Source organism: Natrix helvetica (assembly GCF_964273705.1).
Source record: "Natrix helvetica genome assembly, chromosome: 2".
NCBI classification, from domain to species: domain Eukaryota; kingdom Metazoa; phylum Chordata; class Lepidosauria; order Squamata; family Natricidae; genus Natrix; species Natrix helvetica.
This window is the reverse complement of record NC_138552.1, coordinates 170,302,128-170,324,525: the sequence shown is the minus strand read 5'-3', so window position 1 is coordinate 170,324,525 and position 22,398 is coordinate 170,302,128. Positions and strand designations below refer to the sequence as shown.

Sequence of the window (22,398 nt, the reverse complement as noted above, 5' to 3'; positions counted from 1 at the left end):
GAAGGTAGATGTTTGGATGCCAGGCCGTCCAGAACAGAGGCCAGAGCGGCCACCTGTCGGCGTAGTGTGTTAGGGGTAAGTCCCTGATCAAGCCCCCTCTGCTGGAAGTCCAATATCTGTGGAATGGATGCCCTACGTGGGTCAACAGTCCGGTTGGAACACCACAGAGCAAAAGTATGCCACGTGGCGTCATAAATGCGGTTAGTAGAGCTTCTGCGTGATGCCTGAATGGTAGCAATGACGTTGAGGGAGATGTTATCGGCTGTTAAGGCTTGCTGCTGAATCACCATGCGGTTAATTGCAGCCACTGGGGGTTGGGATGACAAACTAATCCTTGATGTAGAGACAGGAGAGACCGTGGGATGTGCCATGGGGTGGAGATTGACAGAGTAACTAGGTCGGCATACCAAGGCCAGCATGGCCAATTCGGCGCTAGCAACAACAGTTCTGCCTCCTGCTCCAGCATTTTTTGAATTACCCTCTGAATGAGAGGAAAGGGAGGAAATGCGTACAGGAGACCCCTGGGCCACTGGCATCTGAGAGCGTCTACTCCTTCTGCCATGGGGTCCATGAACCTCAAGTAATACCTGGGTACCTGGTTGTTGTCTGCCGTCGCGAACATGTCTAGGACTGGGATGCTGAACCGTAGTGTCAGTCGATGGAAGAGGTTCGGATGGATGCTCCACTCCACCTGATATATCGTTGTTCGGCTCAGCCAGTCTGCTTGGACATTGGAGAACCCTGAGATGTGTTCTGCCCTGAGAGATGACAGATGAGATTCCACCCACTGGCACAACAGGTTGGACTCCTGCATCAGGGATCAGGAACGAGTTCCCCCCTGTCTGTTTATGTGTGCCTTGGTTGTGGTATTGTCCATGAGGACTAATATATGTCGGGCCTGAACTCTGCGGTGGAAGTGTCTGAGGGTGAGGCGAGCCGCCCGCAATTCTAGCCAATTTATGCTGTTTTGGCTCTCTTCGAGGGACCACTGACCCTGAGCCACTAGGTCCTGCATGTGTGCCGCCCATCCTGTCAGACTTGTGTCTGTCGTAAGTGTGAGACGGCACGGCTCCCTGAACAAAGTCCCTTGCAAAATCGCTGGGGACTGCCACCATTTGAGAAAGTGTAATACCTGTCTGGGAAGCGGGACCCTGAAAGGAGAGGTGCCCCTGTTGGCCTTTTGATGTGGAAGCATGAACCATTGAAGGCTCCTGCTGTGAAACCTAGCCCACGGGACAATCCCGAAGCAGGATACCATCTTGACCAAGACTTGGGAGAGAAGAAGAAGGGATGCCTTGCGTAGACGTAGCACCTTCCTGACAAGTTCCCTCAGACTGAGAATGCGGTTGTGGGATAGGAACACCCTCTCCGCCATGGTGTCTATCAAGACCCCGAGGTGGAGAAGGCAAGTGCTGGGAACGAGGTGACTCTTTTTGAGATTCACCCCGAACCTGTGATTCCACAAGGTGTGAATGGTGAGGGCAAGATCTCTTTCTGCCTGAACATGAGACCTGGACAACAAGAGGACCGAAGTGGCCATGGCTTTAGAAGCAAATCTAGCAGCATTAAGGGAAGAATCAGCCGCAAATTCAACCGCTGCCCTGATCTTGTTGAGATCCCTATGTGATCTAGTGTCAATAAGAGCGATGTGCTCCTGAAGCTGCTCAATCCAAACCAGGGCCACCCTGGAGAAAAAGGAAGTGGCCGTAGAGACCTTAACAGCCCAGGCCCCAGCCTGATAATTTTTGACTAAGGTTTGATCTGACCTTTTCTCCTCAGGCTTGAGAACCTCCTCAGGGGCTCCAGAGACCACAGTAGGTGAAGGCAGGGCTGCAACTGGTGCGTCCACTGGGGGAGTCTCAAAGAACTTGGTGAGGTCTGGTGCAATGTTGTAGAGACGTTTGTCAAGATTGGTCGGCTGTAGGCCCGTGCCTGGAGACTCCCACTGCTTCTAGATGACATTCAGGAATATCTTGGGAACAGGGGTCACCTCTTTTTCCACTGTGGGTTTGGTGAATGGGGTATTGGGACCCTCAGTTGAAGTCGGTTCTGCCGGTTTATCCTGTGAAGTAGAAGCTGAAGCAGAAGATGGTAAGTTAGCAGCTTTAATGGCCTTAAGTAGAAGGGACTTGAAACGATCAGTTTTGAATAATCTGGTAAAGGCAGGGGTATCTGGGGTGACCACATTGTCATCAGACAGGTCTGAGTCCCGCAGGTTATCTTGCTCCCTGCCAATTGAGAAGTAGAGGCAGAGAGATCAGGTTGCTGAACCGCAGTAGAAGGTGGACCAGTTTGGGGTTGCTGTTGTAGGCCAGCAGCTATGACCTGTTTAATTGTTTTAGCAATGATAGTTGCCATATCAGCAGGAGAGGTGTACATGGGGGGGGGGGGCAGAGCCATGTGTAACCGGGAGGGAAACCTGTTCAAAGGTGCGCTCCCTATTGAGAGGGACATCAAAGAAATTGCCTCTGTTGTCAGGTTCCATCGAAGACGAGGACTCCGAAGAAGACAACTCCCCTTCTGAATAGGCCAGGGGTGGGGGTGTCAGGGCCCATGGGAGGCAAGACAGGTGGAGCTGGGGACGCCACTTGATGATCCTCGGAGGGAGGGAGGGAGGGAGGGCTGGGCAATTAGACTATGTTGTTGTTTTGGGCCCTCTGAAATTCTTTTTCAAGGGCCTTCTGCCTACGCTCTTCTGCCCTGGTAGCCGCTTTAGAGACCTTGGGGTTTACTCCTGAGGAAGGGGCCTCTTTGGCTTGAAGCCATTTCCCCAAACACAAATCAACTCCCCAATAAGATAGGCAATGGTCTCACCCATTTGCTGGCCAGGCGCTCCTGATCCGGTCCACCCGTGGTGATCCTGCGTTGCTGGGCACTCCAAACGGCTGCTGTAGAGTTCCCGCCTTTTTTAAAGCGTCCAAAATGCCCGACTTTTTTCTCTGAGGCTTTTCCGAGCCTCAAAATAGCCACTGCTATCTTTGTGGGCTTTTCCAACCCGCAAAATGGCTGCCGATACTAAGTGTGACCAGGCAATCTGCAGAATGGCCACCGGACTCACCTGGAACCGCTGCACGTGAAACGGCCGGTGGCACGTCCTTCCAAGTGCCAGAATCAAGGAGCGCCGCGGGGAAACAGCCGTGGAGCTGTAGCTCGTGAGCTGGCCGAACTGATTGCAAGGCAGGCTTCCTGAGCGAACTCGTGGCCACAGGCAATCAGATGGCTGAAGCGAGGCAGCCAGAAATCAGTGTAGAATTTCCCTCCAATTTGTAGAATAAAGGATTATTTAAGGAACCAATTCAAAGGAACAACATTTTTTGGAAAAATTCACCAATTAAAGATATAATTAAATAATTTGAAGGAGAGAACGATTCTCACAGCCAATCCAGGTTGGACTGAGTCTGAAACTGGGGAGGAGCCACAAGGACCCGATGACATCATAAGTGTAGACTCAGTCCAATTGGTTAATGGACAGAACATACCCAGTCTGGCTCCTGTCTCTATGATAACAGGAAAACTGATTTGAACAAGGCAGCTGCTACCCTAGAGTAACAGTCAGTAGCCTACATGAATAAAAAAAAATATCTAGCAAATTTGAAGAAATATAATAAAATCAAACCTTACAAGTAATCCTAACTTTCTATTGACAACAATAACCGTGTAGTAGTCTGTCCTTATGGAAGTACAGTACTTTATGTGATCAGAAAAATGGGTAAAGCTTGCCTTCTAGTGGATAGTGCTGGGAATATGATTATGAAAGTGCCATCCAGAGAAGAGATTAGAGAAGACTGTAATATTTTTAATGAACATATGGCAGAGATACAGTAAAAAACTTCTAAGCATGCTTGTATGTGTGTGCACGCACACACACAAAACCCTTACATTTCCACCAATGAACTGTATGAAACAAAATATCAATTGTTATCTTGCTACTTTATTTTAAAACAGTGATCAAAGCACTTGTCTGTTTGCTAATTTAGAGCTTGTTTTACCATGGTTTATTGAGTAACTCATTACAAATAGTCCTTGACGTATTAGCACATTTTGGACTGATACTTCAGTCACTAAGTGATGGGGCTGTCGAGCAAGTCGTGCCCGATTTCATGACCTTTTTGCATGGTCATTAAATGAATCAAATGGCCATTAAGCAAATCTGGCTTCCCTCACTGACTTTACTTGTTAGAAGTCCCCTAGGAAGGTTGCAAATGGGACACTGCAACACATGCCAGTTACCAAGTGCCAAAATTTTGAGCATACAACCATGGAGAAGCTGCAATGGTTTAACGTATAAGGCCCCTTTGTAAGTCACTTTTTTCAGCACCATCATAACTTTGAACAATCCTTAAACAAATGGTCCTAAACTGAGAACCACCTGTACTGGCTTCTTTGCGATTTCATAGAAGACTCATCAGTGTATCACCACCACCACTCAGAAACTTGACATACTGCACTCACTAACTAATAGCAAAGGCTTTTAAATACATTATGTTGATAAAACACTTTTATTGTATATATTAAAAAGTCATACAGGGCCAGAAGATCAGCCTACTTTAAACTGAAATCTCTTTGCCTAGTGTCTGTCTGTCTGGTCTCGGTCTCCTCTCCCTTCCTCTCTCCCTCAGATCAAAGGTTAATCCTAGGCTTTTTTTCCCCTGTCTTTTCAAAACAATGGATTCTTAGTCATTTCTCCCATCTTTGTACACTGACATCTATTCTTCCATGTAAACTTGGTTCCTGCTTTCAATCCATAAAGTTACCCAATGACAACTACAGCAAAAAATTATTTACAGCTACTTAATATGGCTATATACAACACGATAATTCCAAACCAAGCAAACCATTTTATGGACTAGAAACATATTTGAACCCAGCGAATTACTGCAAGCTTGTTTAATGTCCTGGTGTATATCTCTCAAATTCACAAACTGAAATCATCTCAACCTTACCTATGCTACAATAAACAATATTTTAAAACACAATCATTTTAACAAGCTGTTCAAAGAATGATTACTACACTCATTATACTCGTACTATATTCATTGTGCTTGTTTCACTGTTTTTAAAACATTGTTGGAAAAGCTTACTCTGTATACAAAAATAACAGTTACGTAACCATGTTGTTTTAGATGTTTTACCTGGTTATCTTGGTCTTCTGAAAAATATATGAACTCATCTTCATTTAGTTTATTGCTGTCAGCACTTTTTTCACTACAGTTGAGCCTGATTTTCTGTAAACCATCTGTATTAATCATGAAGTTTAATGAAACAATATAAAGAAAAGAACATAAAGAAGCATTATCATAACTAGGCCAAAAAAGGTCAAATCTCCAAAGGAATAGTACTTATTTTTTATTATTATTATTTAACATAAATCATTCTTCTTAAAAAGGATTTAGCTTTGTTTTGACAAATTTAAACTCTTTCCATCTTTGTTTGATATTGTTTGAATAAGTTACTATCTGTTTAGATCAGAAAAATATCACAAGTCTAGAATAATATTATAATAGCTTATGAGCAATCCAGGGATCTTCTAAAAGACTTTCTTCAAAAAAAAACAGAAAATGTTGCTAAAATGAGGAAAGCCAAATAATATGCAAAGAGCTGATAAGGGATGCAAAATACACAAAACAAAATCATTGTACATGACAAATAAAATTAAAGCAACAATGAAAAGTTGAAATGCATTTGGACAAGGAAATTGAACATGGAGGCCACTGGATGTCAAAAACTATTAAAGATATACTAAAGGAAGATAGGGAAACAGTAAGAAAACGGAATTTTCTGTTACTAAGAACACAGAAGAGATTTTTCAGGAGAAAGATCAAATGAAAGGGGTATTAGAGTTCCTGTGAACAATTCAATGAAAATATCCATCCAATGTGCTACAATAAAAATGGTAAACTGAATACTTAAAATTATTAGAAGGAAAATAAAAATAAAATTGTTGCTATAATGATCTTATACTTTTTAATGAATTGATTCAGTTCCCTTTTAAAAGCATCCAAAGTGCTTAACAGTATTTCAACTGCTGGTAGTAAATCCCATAAATTTCACTATGGGCTGTATATAAACGTCTGTTCTTCTGTTGGTTCCAAATTTCCTTGCATTTAACTTCAATGGATTCCAATATTGCGCGAGAGACAATTTTTCTCTTTCTGTGTTACCTATGTTATGCATACTTTTATATGACTATCAACTACCTTATATCCTTTTTTTGTTCCAGGCTAAATAAGATCCTATTGCTGCAATCTTTTTTCACAACAGAACTGTTCTGCCTAAATTTCTTGATTGCCTTGTTGCATCTTTTCTAGCTCTGAAATATCTTTCTTAAGCCTCAAAGACTGCTCCAAGGGCAATCTCACAATAGAGTTTCAGATGATCAATGTCTAGTAATGCTGACAACTATTTGCTGCTTCTTAAATCATAAGCAGTATTTCTTAAGTTATGAGGAGCAACAGTCCTTAAGGTGCATCCAGCTGGCTACTTTGTGATATAGAATGATTGATTAAATATTTACTCTAATTCACAGATGGTTTTCTAGGATTCTCAGGTAGAAGTCCTCTCAATTAAGTTATCCCAGAAGCTTTCAATAAAACTTTGGATCTTTTGTACCTAGAATCCAACATGAGGTTGACCTGAACATTGCTTATAAAGGTAACCTAAAATAATTTGAAATATATAAATCTACCAGTACGAAAACAAATTATGTTGATAATTTCTGACTTAAGCACACTTCAACATTATAGTGGTTTGTTCATGAAATGTAATTATGAGTACATACCCATTAGTGTCTCATCTACAATCTAAATATCATGCTCTAAATTACAGTTGTTCCTAAAGTACAACATTTTTGTACTTTTTAAAATTCCTGATACTGAAACAAAATTAAATAGATAAGACTACATACCACTAGCTTGGATATGAATTTTATGTTCATTTTGCATTCCATTTGCCTCTGAAGTTTTCGGATCATGTTTAGAACATATGGGTTCCATAGTCCTGAATTCTTCTACAGTGCTGTTCAAATGATTTAATTTTTTAAATCCACTTTTCTCAGAAGAGTTTCTTTTGCAGTATAATGGTTCACTCTCCTCTGAATCTGTGTTTGTGTCAGTTGATTCTGCAATATGTTTTTTGCTGAACAATTTCCTTGTTAGAGGGGACTGTTGCAATAGATCCATTTCCGCACATACAGGAGATGAAGCACTTCTATCTTGATCTAAAGAAGACGACTTAACCTGTGGAGATACATTTTCCTGGTAGTATGGGTTAGCCTCATATATTGGCTTCTCTAAACCTGGAAAACAGATGACAGCCAAGAACCAGTGGGCACTGCAAGTGAAGAAGAAGAACAAAGGAATTTAAAAGGTATCTTCATAACAGGTTCTAAAAGTATTCAATACATTTTCATAATGCTACCCTACCTCTTCTTCCTGATATGCTACATTTCTACACAACATCAAGCAAAAAAACCACCTGATCATCTGCCTTGCTCTAACTTTAGAACTAAAATGGGAGGCCAGCAAATAAGGCCTGTCTATTCAGAGATATTTTGTTATCTAATCATGAATCAGTCTCCGAGAGTAGAATTAGAGCATGTATCCCATTTAATTTCTTCCTGTTAAGAGCTGGAAGAAAAAGGAATATGGTCTACTCCTTGCCACCAAGATGTTTAGAACAGCTGTCAGGTATATTGAGGCATGTCACTGTACCTCATTCTATCCCCCCTCAAGTTTGAAGTGGAAAAGAAAAACTTTGGTATTAAGAATTCCCTTTTTCTATGTGAAAGAAGAGAAGGGGAAGCCTGTGAATGCTTTTGAGGATCTCTCCATCATAGGTCCCAGTGGCATACACACCACTGTATGTGCATGTTTGGTCTGAACATAACCACAGTAGAACCTCTGGTCACGATCATAATTCGTTCCATAACTTCGGTCACGAACCGGTCATGAGCTGAACCTAATTTTGGAAATTTGGCAATTACAAAAAAAAAATGGCACAGAAGGGGAAATTGGCTGCAAAAAAAAAAGTGAATTTTTTGGTTGGAACCTGATTTGGTCGTGGTCAGAAGCGTTTGTGACCAAAGGTTTTACTGTACTGTGATTTGTAAACTATGTTGTATAATTTACCTTACACATAAATTATATAAATTAATCTTAAGTATGTTTTAGTTATTTTCATGTATTATGCTCAATAAGTAATTACTACTGTTAAAAAGAAATAATGTACAATGTGTGGATTCTACCAATATAAATGAAATTCTAATGCTTTAAACATTACTTACGCTTCATTAAGAGGAACAAAAATAAAATCTTTTTCAAAAATATCAACATGTCGTGTCCATGTTTTTACTCGGCCATGCCGTTTCTGCTGAATTCTGTAAATAAATTAACAGGAAATGAAATGTGTTTATAATTTTTCAGAAGATATTTAGGGGATTAAGTATTATTTTTCTATCTATAATGAGAATTTATTAATTACTATATTGTAATAGTAGCTATACTTCAAGAAGAGTTATTTTACAGTATAATTAGGTATGAAAGTTGAAATAATTTGTCAAGGTATGCATGCTAGCTATAGCATATGATTGGTATCCTTCCTTTATTGATAGATATGTTCATTTCTATACTACTCAATTTAAAGTAAATAAATCATAAGATACTGTATAATGATCTGTTACAATCTAGTTTAGCATTATATATATATATATATATATATATATATATATATATATATATATATATATATATATATATATATATATATATATATATATATATATATATATGCCTCAAGAACCTGAAGACCTTCAGTTTTTCCCAGCTAACCCAAGACTTGCATCTGTCTGTTTGATTGATTGATTAATATTCCATCTTCCATACAGGAACTTATATTAGCATATTTATCTAACCTAGAATCTCTAGATGTTATTGGATCCCAACATCAAATCAAAATCATATTAAATTGTATGCATTGGCTTTACATAAATAACTACAGGTAGTATTTGACTTACAACAGTTCGTTTAGTGACCGTGACTCATGATTGTTTTTCACATAAAATAACCATTTTAGCGACCCCATGGTCATGTGATCAGAATTCAGATGCTTAGCAACTGGTTCATATTTACGGTGGTTGCAGTGTCCTGGGGGGGGGGTGCCATGTGATCACCTTTTGCAACCTTCTGACAAGCAAAGGCAATGGGGAAGCTAGATTCAGTTAATAACTGTGTTACTAACAATTTCAGTGATTCATTTAACTGTGGCAAGAAAGGTTGTACAATGGGGCAAAAGTCACTTAACAAATGTCTCATTTAACAACAGAAATTTTGGGCTCAATTGTGGTCATAAGTTGAGGACTACCTGTTTTTCTGTTAGACAAAGTTTGTCTATCTGAAATTTTACAAATATCTTTCAACTAGACTTACGTGAGCTTTGAAGTTTCTTGAAGGTTCCTTCTCTCTCTTTGATTAAGGCGTTTGTAAAAAAAGGAACTGAACACATGAATCCTATCTGCATCTTCTTTTTTTAACCTTTCTAGCACCAGATACCTTTTTTTTGAAATAGAGAATACACAACATATTTGGCACAAAGTTAAAAACTAAAGCCACAAACTGCAATTTGCTTTAGATGTTTTTAAAAGTAATATTTCAAATCTTTTATCTGAACCATCTGAACTATTTTGCCTCTGCGTTCCAACCAGAACATGGCCTCTGAAGTGACATTACTGAATGAGGTGGAGCATCCAAATGCAGTGAAACTTTGAAAGAAGTTTCAGAACATATTTCCAATACTAGTTTAATGTAATAATTCTCAAAAATGATTTGCTTCTTAGATTATTATTCAGCTACAATATCATGATACATTTGGGAAAAAAAATATTTAAAATAATGTTTTTTCAAGGGAACCCAAATCTTTGGTCTTTACAACAACAATGCTGAAAAAGCTTAATATATCAACTTTGGTAAGAGATAAATAGAGAGCTAATATTTTGCTTCTTCAAAGTATGGGAAAGTAACCATTCGAAACACTCTGCAGAAACTACAAAATAACTAACCAAAAGATATGCAAAAAAGTAAAAACTTCATCTTAGGACTAACGAGAGGCTTCTGACTTCATGACTGGATCACCATATTTCATTTTTAAATACCCCTGTTCTCCCCTATTTATTTATTCCAGTGACGTACGGTCAGGGGAGGCAGAGCCTCACCACTGTCAATCATGTCAATCAAAAAATGTAAACGAGAAAAGGCGAGTGCTGAAGTGAGGTTAGCTAGCTGCTGCCTCACCGTGAATGACTGCCTGTTTAAAAAAGCCTCTAAAGCTCTGAGCTCTGCCGCGAGGGAAAGAAAGCGCTTTAGTCAGTGAGGTGTCGGGGGAGAGGAGAGAATGCTCAGGCATTCTCTCCTCCTCTCCCCCACACCCTGCTGACTAAAGCGCTTTCTTTCGCCCGCCTGAGCTCTTCCGCGGGCGAAAGAAAGCGCTTTAGTCAGTGAGGTGTCGGGGGAGAGGAGAGATTCGACACTTCACTGACTAAAGCGCTTTCTTTCGCCCGCCTGAGCTCTTCCGCGGGCGAAAGAAAGCGCTTTAGTCAGTGGGGTGTCGGGGGAGAGGATAGAATGCTCAGGCATTCTCTCCTCCTCTCCCCCACACCCCGCTGACTAAAGCGCTTTCTTTTGCCCGCCTGAGCTCTTCCGCGGGTGAAAGAAAGCGCTTTAGTCAGTGGGGTGTCGGGGGAGAGGAGGAGAGATTCTATCCTCTCCCCTGACACCCCACTGACTAAAGCGCTTTCTTTCACCCACGGCACAGCTCAGGCAGATGGACGCTCAGAGCCCCTGGAGCCCGTGCTCTCTCACAGCTCCTGTCGTCCCGTCTGGCAGGCGCCACCCGCCTGGGAAGCAGCTGAGCTGGGAAGTCCCGGCCGGCAGTTTGGCTTCCAGAGTGGGCGGTACGGGCGCCGGTGAGCTCCTCTGGGCTCCCGCCTTCCCAAAGCGCGTCCCTGTTTTTGCAGAAAGCAAAAGAATGGAGAAGAAACGGGGAAGCTTCGGGTGGGAAATGAGGCCATGAAAGAGAGTTTTGCCCTTTGCTGGTGAACATGGATCGGTCTTGCGCCCATCCTTGGAGAGATCCCACCCTGGGCTGGCTTTCAGAGACGTGAAAGGCTCTTTCCTCAGGCGGGCATCTTTTCCAATGAAATAGATCGAGACAGGAAGATCATTTTATTACATTTGAACGTTTTGACTAAAACGGATTCTCTCATTCAAGGAGGGAACCCAAAGACCATCTTTCCGTCCCTTTTATCAAAGAAAATGCCATTGGACAGGGCAAAAATAACTCCCCCTTTGCCCTGGAAATCAGCTACATGGAATTAAACACTATAATCCAACTTCTGTCTGTCTGTGTGTGTGTGTGTGTGTGTGTGTGTGTGTGTGTGTGTTGAGAGGGGGGAGGGGGGAGAGAGGGAGGAAGGAGGGGAAGGTAAAAGAAAAAGAAGGAAGAAAACTTATTTAAATAAGTTTAAAGCTGTTGCTTTAAATCGGAACTGAGCATGCCTGGCTGTGGAATTCTGGGAGTTGAAGTCCATAAGTCTAAAAAAATTGCTGCCTCACTAGCCATAAACTTCACCGCACGTCACTGATTTATTCATTTAATATTGTGCCAGATAAAGAGTTCTGGAGAACGCATAACCTTAAATCCTCTTCTGTGTTATTTTGACTAGTTCTAACAAAGGCTTTATTTGGCTGTGAATGTTGAATTTTAATATTTAAGGGATTTTTCAATTATCTTTATATGAAATGGACACTACACAACTTACTTTAAATAAAAATCAATTATTACGTCATTTAAAAATTCTCCTTCATTTAAACAATGAAGATCTTCATTGGTGACAGAAATACCCCCTTTTGCTGGAGGAGGCGGATAAACTATCAACCTGCAAAAAAACAAATATCAAGTAAGCTGAAGTCATATAATGTTCAGAAATTACAAAAAGAAGAACTAACTCTTACTTTTCTATAGGACCAATGAAGACAGTATGTGGCTCTCCACTTTCATCATCTTCAAAGAACTGGAACTGTGTTGCATTTTGCAGCTGCATTTTAGAATCAGAGACAACCTTAAGAAAATTAAGAAACAAATGTCATAACATATTTAAATCCTTGCTGACAAAAGAACAATATTACACAACTTTTATTTTTCTTAAACAATTATTGAAATACAATAAAGCAAATTATAATAATAGTGGATCATTTGGATATCACTTTAGACACTATTTCCAGCTTCCTTTTCAGCTTTATGTACTATTGTTTATAAAGAATCTGCTCCTCATTTCCTTACTCACTTCACACTCTCCAGATCTAGCTAACAATCTTACTCTGTTTAAAACAGTTCTCTATATTATATGCTCAGAATTTTTTTTTTAAAGGGGCAGTTGAAAAATTTGGCAGTCCAGTCACATGCTGTCACCACACGCGTCACTTTTAATGTAATGGAGCCACTGTCCTTAACCCCATTTCTGTTGTGAGAAAAGGCTGAGTCTTTCTCCACAGAGACTTGGTGAAATGTGTGACTTGCAATCATTATGTCTGAACCCTAAATCCTGGCTTACTCTTGGTTTATATGACAAAGCAAACCTCCCATCAATTCACAACACCAACCATTAACAGAACCATTCCTTAAGTTTAACTGTCTTCTTCTCTCCTCTTCCCTCCTCCTAGCAGTTCCTCCTCAAATATAAAGCGGAGATGGAGATCTACTTCCAAATGTCAAATGGACTTCAGAAATGTAGCATAAAACACAAGAAAAATTATCTTGAAAACAGAAAATGTGTGTATGTGCACGCATACACGTACACACCTCTTAAATAAAATACCCAGCTTCACTGCCCTCAAATACAGTTAGCATACTAGGACAGGAAAATAAACACAATATATACCCCTCCTCCCAAATAATCACCAAAACAAAACCAGAAAATAAAAATACAGATAAATTGTTAAAATGAAAAGATGATCACCCTCATAATAACTTGCATGAACAAAACACTTCATCCCTACACACAAACACAATGCATCACATCTGATTAGGGTGCTGGCCTAGAAACCAGGACACTTCTATTCCTGCCTTAAGCATGAAAACTGGCTGGGTGACCTTGGGCCAGTCACTCTTTTCCAGCCTAACCCACATCATAGTGCTGACATTGTGAGGAAAACAGGAGGAGGGAAAAATATTGTGCATGTTTGTCACTTTGAGTTACTTATAAACATAATCAAGGCAAGATAAAAAAAAAATCTAACCCACCTCACAAACAATACAAAACAATAGTAGCAACCCTATCTGTAGATTTAAAAAATTATTCAATGAACTAAAACACACAAGCCCACAGACCTAAACAGAAACCAAGCAGGAAGAACAACCTTGTATTACTAGCATATTATTAGCATACCAGTAAAACAAACAGAGGAGAAACAAACCAGGAACAAATTGTGATGTGAATACTTCTCTCCTGTGATAGACTGGCTCTTTCAGATTTTTCTAGCTTTTAAATCTTGATAATAAAAACCTTAGTCTTTACAATAAAATATTTTACATTTTTTTCAATTTATACATAATCTAAAAATAGGTTTGTGTTTTCTTTAATGGAATATTTTAGACAATGTTATATATAAAATAGTGGGAATAATAATAATTTTTAAAAAGAGTTACATGTTTTGTTTTGCTTTCTTTAGGAACACTGCTTCCTCTGGTATCTTCAAAAGATTTTGTAAAGGCCACAAGCCTACTGTTTGCTTCTTCAAACGTAATTTTCACAAAAAATTCAGAAATGTTGTTCCTGATACCAATTTCAGTTATTATTTTTTCAAATATTGCATTTGCATGAGGATCAAGACTTGTCTCAAAAATTAAAATAATGTATTGTTCTTCTGGATCTATGAAAAAAGAAAAAAAATTGTTAAAAGCCCATGAATTTATTATAAATTTAATATTATAACATACACTGCAGTCAAAATTCTTCTTTTAGGTTTACATGTTGTTCTGTAGAAATAGATAATTACAAGCAAGAAACCTCGATCAACATGAATTTATTATAAATTTAATATTATAACATAAACTGCAGTCAAAATTCTTCTTTTAGGTTTACATGTTGTTCTGTAGAAATAGATAATTACAAGCAAGAGACCTCGATCAATATATTAAAAAATCATCACATGAAGAGACTATATGTTGGAGCCATTGATATATTCATCTGTGTGTTTTGAACATAATATTTGCATGTTGATCATCTAATTTATTTGAATAAAAGAGCAGCCTGGAGTTAATACAACATGTCCACAAACACATTAGTATTGTACTCAAATATCTCTGAACTGAAGTGCTGGATGAAAAATAATCTGAAAACTATTGTCTTAAAGACAATAGTTCTTAATCTAATGTTGTTCCATTGAAAATGCATTCAATTTCTGTAAGTTTCAGAATGCTGAATTCACAAACACGCCTTTTAAATAGAATAGTTTAGTTTGCTTTTACTAGGCTCTTGCCAAAATAGTTTACATCATCAGACAATTTTATTATTCAAAAGTAAGAATCTCTACTAAGAATATAAAAATAGCATATATGCTTTAACATTATTTACAGCTAAACTTGTACGTATTAACCCAAAGAAATGAATTATTATTGGCATTAGTAAAAAGGAGAAATAGTCTAGAAGTCTAAAAATTCGGATTCCAAGGGTGCTGTTGCCATGATAGTAAAAAATAAGGTTGTTCAGCATGATAACGCCTAATGTGGCATTATCTACAAAGCACATGTGGATATAAGGATTATTGCCAAGGATTTTATAGGTTCGAGAAAATTCCAAAGGGGCTCCACGAAAATGCACAGCCCTCATTTATGAATCACAAAGAGACAATGAACCTTGTATTATTTAGATGTTTTCAGAAAACAGAATGAAAACTAATCTAGTTCACCATATTCTAGTCTGCTCATAAAATTCTAAAAAAAGATTATAACAACATTTACTTACTTGCTCCTTTACAATCATACCAGACATTATCTTTTTCCCTATTCATCTTCAGATGTGATCTTAAATTTTGGCAGGCAGCAGGTACAGTTTGCAAGAAAACCACTGGCAATTTGCGTACACCACACCATTCACACTTTGTAAGTTCAGAAGTTTTTAAATTAATATCTCTAGTATCATTTTCTGACTCTAAAAAATAAAAAATATTCAATCAAAATTTCATTAGTACTCGTTCGAAATGATAGCAAACTGTTATCAAAATAAACCAGTAACATCCAAAGTTAGTCTATATTTGTACCCATTAAATGTGCTACTGATAAAATATTTCCTAGTCAAACTCATTTGAGTTTTTGCCTGACAAAATGAATTTTAACATGATTTTTTTAAAAAAAAGGTAAACACAGAAGGAATATTGTTATTTCAAAGGTTATAAAAAACAAAACTCAGATTACAATGATAGTTATTACTTCATATTTTTTTGATCCATCCAATATTACATTGTGGGGAACAAAACCCATTATTCTCTGAAGTTAACTTCAAAGCTGTAACAATTAAGAGACTGAACTTTGGAAGGTATCAAATTAAAACCTGTTCTATGAACAGAATGGGAAGTGGGCATTTTTTTCAAATTTATTCCAAAGGGATATTCTGTAGGAACTCACAAAGTCCAAATATGCAAGAAGCAGTCTACTAATACAATGCTAGGCAGTATGTTCATCAGGAAACAAATGGGCTTGGATAGAATATTATCAACCTATGTAGGAGAAGCAGCTGAGTCTCCCATTTCACATCCTATACTACTCTGGAATAGCTTTAGGGCCCACTTTTTTTTGGGGGGGGGGGGAGTTGGCTAGGAGATAGAATTAACAACTGCAAATGCCTAATTTTTCTCCCTAGAATATTTCTAGTTTGCTCATATCTCTATGAACCAACTCCCCTGCCTAAAAAGAGGCTACATAGTATGGCCTCTAAAGCTATAGCTCTGAGATTCTATTTTCACCCAAAGAAGCAGCATATATCTCATTTATAATGAAAGCGTAGAGTTAGGTTGCACATATGCATTAGTGAAGGAGACTGCATTAGTTTCAATATTTTTATAATATGAACACGATTATGATTTTGTATGAGCTTCAAAAGTTATTTTGTGACACTTGAATTATTGTTTTGCATATCCATAAAATGACATGTGGCTTAAACCAGAAGAAACATAAATTACTTTATTTATTGAACAAATTTATATGGCCACCCAACACCCTCATTATTATTATGATTAAATACAATATTTAAAAAATTCAAAGCATAAAACCCATAGAGTTTATTTCTTCAACCACTACCTAAATATTGGTACTGCACTTTGAACATTAAATACTGGAAATTATTTCCAGTATCTTATGAAAATCATTTCATTTATTGTCTTGAATTGGTCTATTAATATCCTAAAAAATGTATTTCAAATGTTTGAATTTGCCTTGGTATTTAATATGTTATATATAAGCAAGTCAATTCCTGATTAGTTAAGAATACTGGCATATTAAATATTTTATCCCACCAGAATAAACACATAGAAAGAAACAAATATGTAATTTCCAGCTGATATATTTATCACATACAACAACATGTAGAAAAATTATAACAGAAAAAGAAAAATACTAACCTTCCAAATGTATCTCAATATAGTCTAAACAAAACTGAAAAAGAAAATTTATATTACTACAGGTATAAATTTGCATTAACAACCCATGGTTTGAAATTATTCACAATAAATTTAAACCAAGACCATACAGAAATGTACTGTCCTATGTCTGCTTCAGTATAAATACTGAGACTTGCCAAATTTTGTTAATCATTTTTTTCCCCATAATTTGGGATATAAGCATTCTTCCACGAGTACATAATCACTTTTTTTGTTAACAGTCCAAATTCATATATCCAAACTTCTTCACAGACTGAAGGATTTGATATTTTTGGAACAGTTTCATAATATATTAACACCTTTAACTCCTAACTCTCAAGAATACAACTAGTTATATAGGTATTCTCAAATTACAACTAGGCATTTAGTGACCGTTCAAAGTTAAAATGGTAAAAATGAAAAAATGACTTATGACCATTTTTCAACAACCCCATGGTCACATAATCAAAATTCAGACACTTGGCAACTGACAATACCAGATTCTTCTGTTCCAGAAATCACAGGATGACAGCAGAGTTTTTCTTCTATTCTTTTTGTCACCACCTAATTTCCCTGCAGGTCCAAAAACCCAATATTTGCTACCTCTAGCATTTTAGAATTTGAAGCCAGAACAGGGAAACAATAATGGATCTTATTCAGTTTGAAAACTGACTGGCCCAGGTTAGTGACATAATGCATGAGAGACAACCTGTTTGGTCTATGAGCAAAACAAATAGAAACATTTTCTGTGCATAACTCTAAAAAGTATAATTCTATCACATCTGCCTACTCCTTACCATTCTCAAAGATCCATGCTAATTTCAATTATTTTTTAACTACATTTTTAGATTCTCCACCGTTATAAAACAGAATTGACAAACCCCAAATCTATTACTTTACTTACAATTACAGGATCCATCACCATTTTTCGCAGAGTTCCTATTCTTATACTCCGACAGTTTAATATGACACTTTCATAAGAGTTCTGATATTTTGAAGGTATTATGACATCAGTCACAGCTTCTTGGGGGAAAACTTTTCGACGCTTTATAGGAGCGTTGGATACAATGTTGCCAAACTGTAAAATAATTAACATCATCATAATTTATGAAAAAAAATAATTATAACATCCTTTTAAAACATATGGGCTATGCTTCAGAATTACTGAAAACTGGCCAAAATATTCGCAAGTGAAACTGTTTTTTAACTTTCAGAATATTTGTGCAAATAATGTAAATATTAAAAGTATGTCAAGTGGCACACTCTGTATACAAATTCTGAATGGGATCTGCATGCAACTCTTCTGAATTTGAATTAACTGCTCCTATATCATACACATAATTTATTTAAAGGTATTTTCCACATCAGTAATTGCGAGACAAAGCAGGATAAAGCTAAAGTCATAAGAAAGGTATAAAGATAAAGTCATATAAACGTTTTTCTGTATTGTTTTTCTAATGTTCATGCAACATCTCTTTATTACAAAGAGCCCTAAGCAAATAGATGTATCCTTCAACAGACGTCAAAATATAGCACCAATAGGCCTTCATTTAGGTAGAAAGAAGATTGCTCCAGAAGATAAAAGACTGAAAATCCCATTCTTAGATCATCATCATGTGACATCTCCAGAAGATGATGTCACCAATATAATTTCTCTTACTTACTAGAATGATATAATAGGCCTATAATTACAGATGCAATAGTTCAGTAACTTCATTCTAGGCTGTGTTTGTGTTTATGAGCCACGATGGCCCAGTGGTTAGAGTGTAGTACTGCAGGCTACTTCTGCTGAATGCCGGCTGACTGCAATTTGGCAGTTTGAATCTCACCAGGCTCAAGGTTGGCCCAGCCTTCCATCTTTCTGAAATTGGTAAAATGAAGATCCAAAATTGTTGGGGGGAATATGATGACTCTGTAAACCGCTTAGAGAGATGGCTGTAAAGCACTCTAAAGTGGTATATAAGTCGAAGTGCTATTTCTTCCTTCTTTTCCTTGTACTGTCATTGTAAACTGAAAATCACATTTAATTTCGTTGTACAAGATGCAATGACAATAAAGTAAACTAAACTACTATTGCTGTGACAGTGTTTCTCAACCTTGGCAGCTTTAAGATTTGTGAACTTCAACTCCCAGAATTCCCTGGCCAGCATGTGTTAGGGTTTTAAAACTAGGTTTGTCAACATGCTATCTGTGGACACCAACTCTCCTTAAGACTCTAGTACTGGAGTATTACAACTTACTCGCACCTATTAATTTAAACCAAATAGGTTTTTTAAAACAAAACAATGACCCAAATTTTATGAGGCTTTAGAAAATCTTTTAAGATTCAGAGAGGGAGGAGCCAACGTCACAACGATATGGACGTGTGGTCTCGATGCTCCGAGACCGCTGCAGATACTTTTGCCGCGGGGTGGTCCAATCGGACGTAAACCGTCCCGCAGAGATGGTGAACAGGAAGAATACGTCTTGCTGATCTCAGGGACATCGCAAAGTCCCTGATCGATCCAAGAGAAGTTCTTCAAGCCGGCAACAAAAAATCCAGCCATTAGGCTGATAAAGTTGGGGCGGCTCCAACACAGAAGGATACAAAAAGAGAAAGTGTTTCCAGCTGATGAGGAATTTTTAGCGTTTTAAAAGAGATTGCCTATAAAAAAACTTAAAATTAGTTTAAATTGGAGAACAGAAGAAATAAGCGGCGGAATTAAGTTTGGAATGGTTTTGGACAGTGGGTTATCTTACTTTTTAAATGCTATCTTCATGGATGGAATTTATGCAAGCCTTTTAAAACGAATGGATTAAGTTTTCTTCTTCTATTTTTTTTTTCTTTTATTATTCTTTGTAACCTATGGACTAAAATTGTCCTCTTTCATTACTGTGGGTGTTCTTCTAACTCATTCAAGAATCGGACTTTTTTTAACTTTTAACTTTACAAAAAAGATACAAAAAGAAACAAAGAAAATCACAACAATAGCACTGCTACTCAGAGGCTGGAGGTTTGTGTATTGAAAACAAAACACTCTTACTTTTCTCACTGATTATCCTGGTTTGGCATTCCAAGGTCTCACTGCTTGTTTATAGAGTGTGATAAGAAGAAAAGCATACAGATGTCCCTTTGAAGTATATCTTTAACCAGAGAAAAGTGAAAATAAAACCTTATTGTGAATCTATGCTTAAAACCTTCCAAGCTAGAGCAGCAGTGTTTGTTAGCTGGAGATAATGGCACAATTTCAACAGCAGAAAGAAACTTTAAGTCTGCAAAAGATATTCTCAGAAATACAGAAATTATCAAACACATATGAGAGGATAGAGAAGAAGTTGGAAGACTTAGAGCATCTAACAATAAAATATGAAGAAGTTGGAGATGTTTATCAAGGGAAAAAGTGGTGGTTAAAATCCTAAAAACCGAAGAGGAAAATGAATATAAAGAAATTAAATTTGCTGATATTTATGGTGATTGGTTTGTCTCTGAAAATGGAAAGAGTGGAATACTGAAAGAGGAATTAAATGGAGGGGAAATCTACCCCAGATGGCAAGATATAGAAGAAGAAAAAACAAAAGAATTCATGGATTTAAAGAGAGAAATTTTATTACGAATATCATTGATAACACTATCAAAGATAGCACCCGACAATCAAAGATAAGCTGATTAAGGAAACAGAACGGCATCGAAATTACATGAGAGATTTTATAAGCAAGGAGTTGCTAAGAGGAGTCCATACAAAGTTGATTAAGGAGATGATTAGAGGACTGACACCACAAATGGCAGAAGATATGAGGCTGTTTTGCTACTGGAAAGATACAGGTTGATAGATGGAAGAGTATAATTTAAAACTAGTTAAACTTAGTGAAATTTAGTGACAATAGATATAGTTAAATAAATAATTGATAATGATAATACTGTATACAATGTGTAGTGTTATGATAAGTAATAATGGGATATGAATATTGAATGGTACCCACGAAAGGAAGATTAGAAATCTTTTTGGATTATATATAAAGGTTAATAAAAAAGAACGAAGTTAGATACAGTTAAGTCTTGATTATTAGGGGGAAAATGTTATGATGCAGGATATAGTTAAATAAAGGAGGGATAATGATAACAACGTATATATAGGTATGGGTACAACATAAGGAAACTGGATGTAAATTGTAAACAGTGATTTGGAAAGAAGGATTAGAAAATTTTGTTATTAAATATTATGGATGTTTAGCTAGAATAGGACATAAGGATTCAGTGTTATTGGAGGATTTTAGAAATAGTAAAGGAAATTCCAGTATGTGGTTATGTATCAAATCTTTGTATATTTTATGATGAAGGATGTTTAAGCAATTGTAGTCAAATGAAAATGGAGGTATGATGATGGTAACATGTATAAATATCTGAGTTAAAATACTTGACTTAATATGAATTATGTTTGTTGACTGTGGAAGAGATGCACGAAAGCCTTTTTGTAACCAACTGATACACTTTCTACAGTATGTAAAGAAGGATGTGTTGTGTTTGTTTTGAAAATAAAAAATAAAAAAATATTTTTAAAAAAGAAAATCTTTTAAGATTCTAAAGCATAAAAAGAAGCCAAACTCTCACAAAATTCTTACATGAATGCTAAAATCTCGTAAGTACTTTGGTGCACTGATGAATGTTTGGTGCCTTTAAGGCATTGTTTGTTTTGGGTACAATTCTTTTCTGGACTCTTGTGCCTTACTTCTTTTCTCGAGGGGAAAGGTGGTATCTCCCCACTGTATCACCCTAAGCATTAATAGTCAGGAAGCATTGTTATGTATAAGTCATCATTCACAAAACATTCTTGGTGTTCAAAATGAAGAACTCGTACATTCCATTTGAACTGACACAGGTAAGAGTTTCACAAAAAGTGGCACATGCAGATTTTACGTATAAGATATATCAGAGTGAGAAGAAATACTGTCATGAAAAATATCCTACTCATGTACATCTATCAGATCTGAAGATATAAAATATACGAGCTGACAAAACATAAAACCAGTGCCAAAACAGTTCTAAAAGTACAACATTAGAAGCAGTACAATATATTTCAGAAGCACTGAACACAAAGTTAAAAACAACGATGCTGAAACTGTTCCATTGATTTTACAAAGAAGTTTATTTTGATTTAATCACATACCTCCCTCCCATGTACAAAGTGCAAGGCCTATAAAGTGGAAATAGAAGGCCAATGTAGCAATATTGATGCTTATTTAGGACCTACTCTATTTAATTTGGATTCTTAATTCCATGATAAAGACACTGGACAACAACACTGTATTTGAAATTACCAGATTCTATTTTCATCTCATTTTGTATCAATTCTACAGTGTTGGTCATTAAATTATTCATATACAGTAGATGAGAGATTATGGCATTTGTGTCTAACACTGTGTGGACTGTATAAATATTATATTATTTTGATTCATTTTACCTAGTGGATTGCTGTAAAGCAAATTTGCATATTTTTAAACAAGTTTATAAGTTAGAATACCCCTACAGAGAGCTGCTGCCATGACTATTAAGTCTTTAGATTAACATACCGTGAAAGTTGTCCCCCTTGACAGCACTCAAGGAGCCTGTTCATGGTGCATTTTTGTCTTTGTTTATCCAATTCTTGCAGTGATGCTCAAACTAAAAAACAAAAATCCCCACCATGAAATCCTTACAGTGAAGTGCTATTAATTGGGACAATTTTCAATGTATTTTAAT

At 37.1% G+C, this 22,398-nt stretch overlaps 1 protein-coding gene across 8 annotated transcripts in view; it reads right to left on the bottom strand.

The window, feature by feature from the left end:
• The window catches only part of SENP6 (SUMO specific peptidase 6), a 73,984-nt gene that overhangs the window by 11,898 nt on the left and 39,688 nt on the right, over window positions 1-22,398 (bottom strand). For 7 of the 8 annotated variants that reach the window (XR_014174543.1, XR_014174544.1, XM_081943271.1 and 4 more), the window contains 10 exons: window positions 17,587-17,760; window positions 16,665-16,698; window positions 15,014-15,199; window positions 13,696-13,919; window positions 12,003-12,109; window positions 11,810-11,926; window positions 9,423-9,545; window positions 8,282-8,374; window positions 6,905-7,329; window positions 5,133-5,236 (listed from right to left, as the gene is read on the bottom strand). Coding sequence is in view for 6 of the 8 variants with exons in the window: in XM_081943271.1 (XP_081799397.1) it covers window positions 5,133-5,236; window positions 6,905-7,329; window positions 8,282-8,374; window positions 9,423-9,545; window positions 11,810-11,926; window positions 12,003-12,109; window positions 13,696-13,919; window positions 15,014-15,199; window positions 16,665-16,698; window positions 17,587-17,760 (1,587 nt within the window). In the remaining 2 variants the exon portion in view is untranslated. The remainder of the gene's footprint in view (window positions 1-5,132; window positions 5,237-6,904; window positions 7,330-8,281; window positions 8,375-9,422; window positions 9,546-11,809; window positions 11,927-12,002; window positions 12,110-13,695; window positions 13,920-15,013; window positions 15,200-16,664; window positions 16,699-17,586; window positions 17,761-22,398) is intronic. The other variant, XM_081943275.1, reaches the window with a different exon arrangement.